The sequence below is a fragment of the Perna viridis genome, chromosome 2 (assembly GCF_037379345.1).
Source record: "Perna viridis isolate PV_CMFRI_1.1 ecotype Kerala chromosome 2, ASM3737934v1, whole genome shotgun sequence".
Classification (NCBI taxonomy): domain Eukaryota; kingdom Metazoa; phylum Mollusca; class Bivalvia; order Mytilida; family Mytilidae; genus Perna; species Perna viridis.
This window is the reverse complement of record NC_142446.1, coordinates 3,923,637-3,935,925: the sequence shown is the minus strand read 5'-3', so window position 1 is coordinate 3,935,925 and position 12,289 is coordinate 3,923,637. Positions and strand designations below refer to the sequence as shown.

Below are 12,289 nucleotides of genomic sequence, written 5' to 3'. Positions count from 1 at the left end.
AAATCAAAAAGTTTCATTTTCATCTATGTTTTCTTTCTCATTTAGTTCTATGAAAAAATCGTAAAATGTACCTACAGAAATATGGCTTTCGTCTTTTTCTTTTTTGTCTATGCTGTTTAATATTTTCCAAAAATCCTTTGGGTCGGAATTGTTTGCTTTTTGTAAATTATTTCCAATTTTATTCTGAAAGGTATCATATGCTTTTTTCATTTCACCTTTATATTCTTTGCTTGTCTTATTGGTTATTTTTCTGTTTTTTTAAGAAACTATATCACTTCCTGGCTTTGTGGAATTTCTTCCTACTCTCTTTACATTTATCATCAAGGTTGATTTTTGTCTTTATCTTTCTGGATTGTTTTACTTCTATTTTTAACAAAAGTTTGTACAGCTATGTTATTAATTTTACTATGATTTACAGAATTCTTCCCAATTGATTCTAAATTATCAAGCTCTACTTTTAATTCATCTAACATGCCTTCATGATGATTCCTTACGTTATTAACAAAATCTGATTGCTTCTTTCCGTTCCATTTGACAATCCTTTCATTTTCACAATCACAATCACTTTTATCAATGTTATAAACAGTTGAGCATTGAATTTCAACATGTAAAAGACAGTGTACATCTGAAATTAATGAGTTAAAATCATCTACCCTGAATTCTGTGATAAATGGTACAGTATATGATGATGACAAAAGATAATCAATAACACTAGTATCATTACATGTTCTTTTCCCAATACCTTTATCTTTGCATAACCTGCCATTACATATATAAACATTACTTCTGAACTGAATTAACTTATAACCATAATTATTTACATTACATCAACACTCACTACTTCTTTGATGTGGTATTTTGTAAAGACAGATTTTCATAATCATACATACAAGACATAACACCAAAATCACAATCCAAATTTAGTGTATCTACAATATTTTCATCACGGGTAATGTAATCTTTCAATATACCAGTTTTTGCGTTGAAATCCCCCAATATCAAACAATTCAGATCGTTTCTATTTTTCAAATGTATCATTTCAGCTTCAATATCATCGAAAGAGTCTTTACAGGCGTATTTTGAGTTTTCAGGGGGTATATAAACACAACCAAGAAGAGTATCTATATTTTTACAAACGATGTCTTTTGAGAACTTAACCCATTGGTCAAATTTGCATTCGGTCTTATAAAAGTGTAGGTATTTATGTAATTCTGATTTATATATTATTACAATACCGCCTGATTTTTTTTACACCGCTTTCTTATCTTTGAAAAATACTGATAATTTTTTGGTATGGTCAATGAATCAATATCATCTAGTTTTGTCTCTACAAAAATACAAACATCATATTTAAGTATTAATTCAATAATATCTGGTCAAACAAGTTTTTGCTTTGGGCCACAAACATTAAAAAAACATAGTTTTATTTTCTTTAAACTTCCACTATCACATAGTCCTCTCGCACCAACCCCCTAGTCTGGGCCTCGGTTGTAAGATGGAGGAGACGGACCTTGTCTTTGCCGTGCTTCCGAGACGTTTCGGCTATAAACCAGTTTGGCCATCAGTTATTTCGGCCATACTAAATATATTCAATATACCATTATATATCATTATTCTCATTACACTTGACTATTTTTCTGTGTTATCAAGTAATTATTTTATACCGTCCAGAACGAAAAGAAAAAAATAAAATTAATAAACAGAACTAAAAGAATACTAACCTGTGCTACACAAACGATGCTGCCATCTCTTACAACTCTCACACTCCAGAGCATGCTGTCGAGGTCGGACCTCCTGCTTGCAAAATACACATGGACAAGACATGTCGACATGAACAATAATGACGATGTTGTAACATGCTTCAGCTTTTAAAACATTCAGACGGTATATCAAAAAAAGGACTCAAATTGAGTATATGATTTTAGTGCATTCCAATAATCACATCAATTAATATAAGCGTGTGCTTAAGTTAGCTTGTGTTAAGAAGACCGTTATAACCAACATTCAGTTTTAAAAACCAACCAATTACTACTTCAAAGCAGGTAATTTGTGTTAATTAATGGCAATTTAAAACAGTTTATATTAACTTAACAAATAAATCAATTGCAGTTTATCTGCCGATTAAGGTTGTGTATCACCTTCCAATATTAATTGAATTTGATGAATAACAAATAAAACCTAATTTATTTTAATATTTTCATTTCTTTAAATAAAAATGTAGTTATAAATATCAGTTGAGACATATCATATCTTTGATAAAACAAGTTGTTATCAAGTAAAATAAAGAAGAAAAACTATGGCAGAAACGACTTTTATTATATGGCCAAACTAGTATATGGCCGAAACAACCAAGGCCGAACTTGCTCCATGTCCGAAACGTCTTGTTTCCTTTGCCGTTTGCACGGTGGGCTAGTATCTGATTGTCGGCGTTGTGATGAGTAGCATTGTTCATTGGTGTTGTTATCAGTCGCTACTTGTTCATTTGCATTTTCTGGAATGTATAGTTCATTGTCTATATACAGCCTATCTCGGACCATTTTTACTTGGCTCTTCTGTCGTCGAGCCTATTTTCTGGACAATCAATCAGAAATTGGAATCCTCCGTCTGAACTGAAAGATTTGTTTGTTTGTAAACCCCAACAAACAAACAAACAAATTTTTCAGTTCAGACTGAGGATTCCAATTGCTGATTGATTGTCCAGAAAATTGCTAATTTTTCGGGACCTGCAAGTGTGTTTGAAGATAGTGTGTGATCTAATACCAGTTTCACTGCAATTAATTCACCTATAATGTTGTATTTTCATTTTCAGTGATTTGTTGATGTTCTGGTCAACTGCAACAGGATGTTCTTTATCAACTCTAGACGTCGGGTCAATGACGGAAACGTTTGAGTAGATCATCTGTCCATGGAACAATCAGTTGATCAACTCCTTATCCTGTTAATATGCACATAGTATCCGATTTCAAATAAAGAGACTTAATTTTTTAACACAAGGTTACAATAGGTATCAATTTTATGTATGTATAATTCATTTTTCGAGGATTTTCTCCGGCACAATAGCTCAGGGACCGTATTTTACTGGTAATCCCTTTTGGGTCTCGGCGCTGAATATATTTATAATTTTTTGTTTTTGTTTGTTTTGACCACCATCCCATTTAGGATTATTTTACATGTTCCGGAAAAATAGCAATTTATATTAGTTTTGCTTTTTTGTCGGTTCTAATTATGATTCCGGTTTTCATGATGACTTTCTGCCTGACCCTCCAAAACTTCAACCAATGAATGGGGTTTTTTACAGTATTTTGCACCATTTGAATTTTGTCTAAAAATCATTTCAAGTCGTTTCCGATACCAAGGTGAATAAACCAAATCCCAAAGGCAATTTAGTCATGACTATAACAAATTATGGAACGAATACGAAAAATTCATTTTAATTCGGTTTGGTACAAAACATAGAGCTTTTTATGGAATGTCTCATAAAACGTGTATAAGGTAAGATAACATAACATTCCCATAACTTACACACAAGACATATAAAGCAGAAACAACTAAAAGTTAGATTTACATACACATAAAAATCAAAGTAGCCATGTACTGAATCAATTTATGTCGATAATTGTAAATTTTACGCCTCAAATAATCGTATGAGACCTGTGTGCATACATTGAAAAACATATGCATCTACTAGAATATAGATCAAGTATGTGCATATGCTGGATTAGTATGTGCATACATTTATATTGAAATGTATGTGTATATATTGAGGAATATGTGGATCTGTAACGGGAGTCTTAATTCTGTATGTGCAAGTTTCTCAGTGAAAATGGCCAGTTAACACTTTGAAATCTGACTAAGAAAACAGCAATACCAATCTAACCATATAAGTAGTGTGTAATTCTTTTAATATAATGATGGAAAATGTTCGAACATTCACTAATGTATTCGCTTTTCTAGATTTTACGTGTCTATATCAACTACTTATATTCAGACTAAATAACCCTATTTAAGACACCCTGTTGTGTGGTACGTTCGTGCACTGGGCTCTGTAACTGTAACACTGTCTAAATGAAAACTCAATTTTTATTTGACTAAGTACAAAGCCTTTGCTATAAAACAATGGTGCATATCGCTTATAAATGCATAACACTTAATAACTTCAAAATTAACCGGTATGACAATGCAACTGGAAGTGACTGACTAACATCCTAAACGTTTGTTCACTGCGCCATAATTGTAGCTCGACAGAAAACCAGAAATATAAATAATTTCACGATAAATTAGCGTATAAAGAAGGCGAAAGGTCAGAACAAATCTAAACCAAAGTATTATCTCGGAATGTTACATTCCTATGAAAAAACGGCATAACCGTAGATAAGTTAAGAGCAACAAACGTGCAGACTGTAACAGTCTTTCAGCGTAGAGACGGTGTGCTACACACCTGAATGGCTATCTGTAGAAGAAGCGATAAACCGCCGATGAACTCGCTTAAATACTAAATGCCTACTTAATTGACCAATCATTGCGACTATTGTTACTCATGTGTTATTAACTCAATCTCGTTTTCAAACATATTAAAAGCATATGTAAAATACAGATTCAACAGTTAACGGTAAAACACCGAGCTCAGCTCACCACTATTTATATCCATAACGAAATCAAATGATAATCACGTGATAATAGCAAAACCATGTGTACATGTAAACATATTGAAGTCACTTATTAGTTACACAAAAGAAAAACCTTGGCGGCACTAGGCGGATGCATCTGTCCGGAATGTGACCGATCCTATTCTAATATTATAGTTAAACTGGTTGAATTTTTTACCATTACTTTTTTCTAGCTCCTCGCTTTGCGCCAAAATTCTTTGAAGAGTTGTTGTTCTTTATTTCTAATGATATCCAACTAAAAATTTTAGCGCCACCTGGTGGATAGAACTACTTTGATTTGCGTATGACTACAATTCCGGCATTTTTTTTTCAAGAAGAAATCCGAGGTTATTTTTATAATGTAGCAGAAATGGCCGAGTAGTTCCGATTGGGAGCTCAACCCAACCCAATAAAGAATAAACTTAAAAGCTTTGAATATCAGGTACGTAAACAATTTACATTTGACATATGATTTCTAACTTTTATAATTATATTTTTTTTAAGTAAAGTTTATATCTTAAATGTATCATTTAAAATAAATAATATATTAGTAAAATTCTTATTTATTAACTTAAAATAATGAATATATAAATAATATTAAAATCAAATAGTTAGAAACATATCTATTGATCGTTGTGTATGTTTTGGACCAACAAAGCATAAAACTTCATCTCTTTATTTAACAGACCAGCATCGAAAGCACGCAGTGTCCGAACGGCCACAAGCAAATACATATATACAAATACAATACAAACGTTTCTTTAACGCCGATAGTATAACAATACAACATAAGCTCATTGGAGCTTTTACTTTTAAAATCGACATACATGCAAATTTACATAAATAGCATTTACATCACAAGCACAATACATAACATCTGTCTAGTTAAAGTCTTTTTTTATGCAGTTATACACAAATCATTAGTTAAGACATAAAGCAATATGGAAGCGAATGCAAATAAAATTAAAATAGAAAAGCGGTACTAAAAATAGTAACCAATGTAAAGCATATAGGCAAAGCTGTTATCAACAGCAAGCAGAACAATGGCATGACTTCCATTCCATGAGGTCAGAAGATTCTTAAATTGAATGAAAGGATTCTCTGTAAAAATGGGCTGGCAAGTCATTCCAGGTTTTGCAGCAACATATTTATAGAAGTTCAACCAATACCTTGATGGTTCTGAAACTGGATAGTTTTGATGTGTTCTGATTTTATTTATTTTCTTTTATTTCAGTTAGGTCTTGTGGATATACTGATCTCTGTCTTTTCATTATCTTAAAAGTTTCAATTGAAATACATTGTATTTCCAATTCTTCTTACTTTCAGTGATGGCATTTTGAATTTTATCAAAAGCTCCTCATATGTACTGGAGTAACCGTTGTAACCGTTAAAGATGAATTTAAGGGTCCTTTCTTGATTTCTCCCCCCCCCCCCAATTTTATCAGTATCTACCTCACTGCAAAAGTGCCAAGTGACAGTTATGACAATAATCAAAGTTGAACAAGTAAAAAAATGTGGTATATTGTTTATCTTCCCAGTTTATTCAAGTGTTTCCCTTTTTAGAACATTTAACTGTTTAGAGGCTATTTTTCTTTTTCTTTTTTTTTTTTTTTTTTTTTACAAATATTGGCTATAACAGTATCAAATTTTAACTGGTAATCTATTGTTACATCTAAAAGTTTAACTTCATCCTCATATCTTATAATATCAATTAGATCGAAAGATATATTTTTATAATAAGTTTTTCGGCCAATGGAAACTGCCTGAAATTTATCAGGGTTGGCTTTCATCTGATTCACTGCAAACCTATTAATGTTAAGCTGTCTGGTTCTAATTTTGTTTTTACTTCATCGAGATGATATCCGTCATAAGAAAAAAAGTGTTGTCATTAGCGTAGTTGTAGAGAGAAGAATCATGTAAGAAATAGAAAATAAGATTTAGAAATATATTGAATAATACTGTCCCAGAATTGACCCTTGTGGCACCCCTTTATAAATTTTCTCTCACTAAATGAGGATCCTAGTTTGACACACTATTTGACAGAAGATTGAAGAAGATTTAAAAACTACATCTGAAACACCAAATGCTTTTATAGTGTATGGACATTATGTGGAAGACTAACAAACGCCTTGCTTAAATCCATCAAAATTACAGCTGTATCGCCAAATTTAACGAGAATAGGTATGGTGTATATGTCAAAGAGACAACAACCCCACCGGAATGAAAATGTAAATCCAAGGCCATCCATTGGTCTTCAATGAACGACGAGGAAACACTCATACCAGAGGGCAGACTGTAGCTGACCCAAAACATCTTATACACAGGAACAGCGGAAGAGTTGTCCTATACTTTTTCCAGACTTCCACTACTTTCAATGGTTTGACAACCATAACCAGCACGAAAAGATAGGGATGAAATATACGGTTGAAAACCTCAGTCAATTGCACATCTATGGCCTTTAAAAATGGAAATATAGGGTAGAATAATTTAGACTTATGTAGAGCATTATTTCTCCTATAGCAGGGCACTACGTGGGCCTCGTAGTTTTTTTCTAGAAATTTAGAAGTTGTTAAATTTTTGTTTATCAAATTTGTGATAGGTTGAGCAATGGCTGGTTTAGCAAGCTTTAGTAATTTTTGGGATATGCAATCTCCGCCTGCTGCTTTTTTAATATTAGCTCTATCTATTTGTTTTTCACAAATATACACTCGGTTTCTTTAAATTTTAACGGTTCAATATCTTGTTTATTTTCATTTATTTTTGTTATGCTTGGGCGTTCTTCTTCCTATTTCCTTTGCCACATTTATGAAGAAAGACACACAAACAAAGCAGTACTAGACATAGTAAGAAAACACCAACACTCCATGCACTAACATTCTACCATCAGTGAGTGTTCCCCAAACCAGAACTGATAGTACTAAAAAACGACATTTTTAAACGCTTCGGATGGAGAGGAGGCCGACATCTCGAGGAGCCGTGCTTTGCCCTCAACCTCTCCGTTCCGACCATACATTAAACAATCATTGTGGCGGCATTACAATGACAAAACACTCCTTATATTTTCTAATAATTTTACATTTGTTACTTTATTTTGAGCATTTTTATGGAATGACAACAACGTCGATATTTTATCCGTGTTTATCGCCTAAGGGGGTACTAGTCAACATAAGGCAGCTATGACGTTCCATTAATGATTAAAATGCTATATGCCCCTGGTTAAGGGGTACAATTTGCCTGGTAGGTCACAATTGGATTTAGCAGTGTCATGTGATGACCACTAACCCGTTGCACCCACGAGGAAAAACTGAATTGAAATACGAGGCCACATGTAAAAAAAGGTATTCACCAGAACTCAAGGGCCAAAATGCATTCTTTTTTTTTATAATTCTGTTTAACAGATTAACTGAACAATTGTCGTATAATGTCAATAAAAACAATAAACAAAAACACAAAAAAAAACATCAACGCAATACAAAAAAATACCAAGAATAACAATTCACATGATTCTCCTCAACGGAGCGTAAAGTCCCGCCTAATGAATATAATAGCCAATGGAATCCTGTGATGTATTACAACTCCACCCAGTAAATCTTATATGGAAAAAAGAATGAATGGGAGAAAAAGTGGGCAGTGTCAATATGTAGTAAACATTCTCAGTGTTTATTGCGTGACCCCCGCATTCTCTAAGTAAAAAAACATGAATGCGTAATGCAGGACCTTGGTATAAATGACTGATTTATCCGATGTTGCAAACATTTCTGAATAAGTGTTGATCAGACTATAATGGATATAATGCAATTTCTCTGCGGACTTTACTCCATAACTGTGAGTAGTGAAATATACGCTTATAGTAAAAATTACAACAACAAATAACATTCTTTTCAACTGTATTACCCAAGTAAAGCATTCGTTCGGATTTTGTTGCGATAAATTCATAAGTACCCATTAATAACTCAGTATTGAATGATAAGGTTAAGATTTATCCACTGTGGCATGTTAAGTCAATAACTTGAGATTAAGCTGTGAGGGGGTACTGACACCTGTGACACTATTATCATTACCTAACTATTTCCTTTGTACAGTTGGTGATAAGGGGCTGTTTTGGTTCTCTTGTACTAGCTGTCGGACCCTGGGACACAACAGATCGACCATGTCACAAGAAATGTAAATATGGATACGAGGCGGATGTAGAGGGAAATACAATGTGCAAGTGTCTCGATCCGTGTGCGGTTAGTAAGTCCTTCAAATATCGTCTTTGTCTTGGATGTTGTCCAATATCACACCTACACTGGTATTTTTATGCGAGGCTTTTAAATAGTTTATACAAGTAAGATAGTTATTTTAATGCCGAAAAATTGTGTTTACAAGGTTAAAGACAGTACAAGAATAATTGGGCACATCATCCTTACATTGCTGACATACCTGGCATTAATAGATAATCACATGGATACTATTTCACATAAAATAGCTTTAAATAGGATAATTATAGCACTGACGGTAATTACTTGGCAGGTGCGCGTTCAAATGATCCCCACTTTACGTTTATCATTTCCACGATAAACATGACTTCTCGTGCCAAGTGGTGTCACACAAAATTAATATTCTCGAGATTCGATCCTAATTGAAGCAATTAAATGTGTTCGCGTTCTTTTACTTACAGCATATCTATTGTCCGTTTGAAGGGACAAGATGCGTAGTAAGAAGAAGTGACAAGTTTTGCAGGCATGGGTACTGTAAATACGAGGCCACATGTAAAAAAGGTATTCACCAGAACTCATTCACGATGAAAAAAAAATCTATTACGATTTTGTGAGCATATTTTTCAAATGATCGCTGAAAAGATCCCTTAATTTGACTTACTATTTTACTAAATAGTTAAAAATTAAAAAAAAAGAAATAAGCAATACGCTATGAAATTAGTACCCTTTGAGCATGACTTCTGTTCAGTTGTTACATTTCAAATGACTGTTTATTATTTTACTTACTTATTTGAATTACAAAGTCTCCGAAAGTTGACAATATTTCAACCATCTTTATTTAGTTACCAATCAAAGGAGAAAGAAATTACTAAAGTTGGACAATTATCAACTCAGCAGATACAAAAATGAAGTATATTACGGTGTTCAGGGTGACAGCAGTGACAACAGTGTGATCGACTTGTGTTCCCGACAGCCCTCCGTACAAATTAGGTACCGGTGTTATAATAAGAGTGCAGGATATTATTACGATGGCCTGAAAGGGACTTGTGTACGATTCAAAGGATGTCATTCAAATGGAGACTTTTTCACACGAAGAAAAGATTGTAAAAGATCGTGTATAAAACACAGAAACTCAGGTACGTGTTTATTTTAGTATTAATCGAACTTTATATGCCACGGCCGTTTTGTAATATTTTTATGAATATGATAGCCGTCTGCTGTGTTGTTCACGTACCAGAGCTGTTGTTCGACTGGTACACATAACTCTCGCTTCCAGCTGAACCATCTGTAGATCTGTCCAGTATACTCAGTCAAATATTTCGATTTTCTTTAAATACAAGTGTTCCTGTCATTCCATCCTAGTTTTACTTTATGTATTATACCCCTACATTGATACTAATGTTGTAAGTTATCATTGTCAAGAATGGCAGATCATTCAAGGAATTCCACCGCATCCTTTATGTCATTCCTTAATATTCCATGTATAATTGATTAAACATTATAAAATGCAATTTCTTGCATCATAGACGGTTAGTTCACACGAATATTAGGAACTCTAATCCAAACAGCTGCAGTTTAAGTGTGCGTTCTATCTTCAATTTCAATCAAAAAGGCATTTAATTCTCCATATAATTCGAAGATCCCGAAAGTTAACAATAATGATATATAAGATGTGAAGATAAAAGTGGGCTAAATGTTCTCATTGTTACCAGAATGATATATACTTTCTAACGTTCGATATAGTCTTTTTAGGGACGAGAAAGTGAGGTCAGTATGTTTTTAAGTCCACACATCAAAAGATTTCAAAATATTTGGAGTGTAAGATCTGCTAAATATATAACTGGGGAAAAAACCTGCCACATTGCCTGGAAATTCTTTTACCATGATGTACGGTTCAACAAACGGACAACCAAATTAAAGTTGATAATGACGATCCATAACACTCTAAATGAACTTCTAATATGGCTGATAAATGGGAAGTAGGTACTCATCTAAAGTTTAAGCAATCGGAAGTAAGGGGTAACTGATGAGTAAATAGAAACACGCCCGTGATATGCATTTGGTATTTTATTGGAAACTGCACGTGTTTTTATGCTAGAGTCACGAAACACGAGTAAAGAATAGTAAAATCGCTGATGTGGTTGTTCGTTGCTACATTTTTCTCCCATCAAGCTCGGTAACTGTTATTAGTATGTTAGTAGTTAAACTTTCATTACCTCAGCACAAATACCCGTCATTCTACTTTAATCGAAAAAAGTGAAATGTGGGTTACCTGAACAGATGACGAATCAATTTCGTATCATTGCTGTGTCATTTCTGTTTCAAAACAATGACTATTAGACAGTTTTTACTGTGATTATCCATGAATTTATATAAACAAAACGTTAGCCCTAGGCATCACCTGTTCGACACAGCTGGGCTAAGTTTTGAATATTTCATTGGCATACTTTCTTTTAAAAACAAGCTTTATACTACGACAAGTATACACATATTTATCTATAAGACATGATGACATGACCTGAACAAAACAATGATTAAGTGATTTGCGATGAACATTTCCTGTTGTTATTAAACAGCAGACTCGTATATACACATTTGAAACTACACTTTCTCTGGTCAATAAACAATTGGACTAAATTTTCATTTGTGTCTTTACAGATTTGTACAAGAAAACACACACAGATTGCACGCTTCCTATTCCCGATTGGACAAAATGTGGGAAATTAAAACGTGTCTGGAACTACGACCAGCTTAAAAGAAAGTGTGTTAAGTCAAAAGGCTGTAGTTATACGGGCAATAGCTTCCCAACCAGACTTCAATGTAAAAAGTCGTGTAAAAAGAATAATTCCAAGAGTTTTTTAAGAAGGATTCACATTGTCAGCTAGGTACGGTATCCAAAAAGAACTACATGTACATTGTTTTCTGCTTTTCATGTTTATCTGTATTCTTCTATATTATGTACAGAATCAGGTCATAAAAAAATAATTAGATTAGTAGATTTAAATATGACATTATGACGATTTTCATCAGTAAGGGGTCATTTGGTGTTGACCTTTCTATAATTTACAGAAATGACCTAACATTTGTTTGTATTTTTTAATGTTTTTTTTAGTACACCTCTCTAAGAAAATAATGCAGGCATAATTTCCATGAAAGGTCGAGTTTGGTGCAGGTACGTACCGACGGGTAATGCGACGAACGTCATGTGGCGGAATGACCTAAGCGGACACGGAATCCGGAAAGGTTCTTTAATAGTATGCAGGAGCAGGGATCCTGGTGCAGCTTATCAATTCCAAAGGGCAAACTACACAAACTTTTTATACCTATTGTTACTTTTTTACTTGTTTACTGTATTATTTATAATAAAACGATAAGAACAAATTCTTAGTGTATGGACAAGATAATCATTAAAGACAGGAAGATTGACCAGTAAAAATCCCACGT

General features: G+C 33.4%; 2 protein-coding genes across 9 annotated transcripts in view; one reads left to right on the top strand and one right to left on the bottom strand.

The window, feature by feature from the left end:
* LOC148623340 (kelch domain-containing protein 1-like) overlaps positions 1-2,928 on the bottom strand; it is a 33,809-nt gene extending 30,881 nt beyond the window's left edge. For 2 of the 7 annotated variants that reach the window (XM_088565146.1, XM_088565138.1), the window contains exon 1: positions 2,784-2,928. The gene's annotated coding sequence lies outside the window, so the exon portion shown is untranslated. Of the gene's footprint in view, positions 1-494; positions 626-1,721; positions 1,798-2,760 lie in introns of those variants that run through there. The other 5 variants (XM_088565139.1, XM_088565140.1, XM_088565143.1 and 2 more) reach the window with 5 other exon arrangements.
* Positions 2,929-8,312: 5,384 nt separating this feature from the next.
* On the top strand, positions 8,313-12,226 carry LOC148623339 (protein AMBP-like). 2 transcript variants are annotated; one of them, XM_088565131.1, is made up of 6 exons: positions 8,313-8,471; positions 8,729-8,875; positions 9,307-9,406; positions 9,688-9,981; positions 11,504-11,730; positions 11,958-12,226. In XM_088565131.1, exons 1-5 carry the CDS (start codon positions 8,430-8,432, stop codon positions 11,728-11,730), a joined length of 810 nt encoding a protein of 269 aa, XP_088421257.1. In that variant the 5' UTR covers positions 8,313-8,429; the 3' UTR covers positions 11,958-12,226. The 2 variants fall into 2 exon arrangements, with proteins under 2 accessions (XP_088421257.1, XP_088421259.1); XM_088565133.1 differs by lacking the exon at positions 8,729-8,875 and having other exon boundaries at positions 8,319-8,471; positions 11,958-12,096.
* The last annotated feature ends 63 nt before the right edge of the window (positions 12,227-12,289 follow it).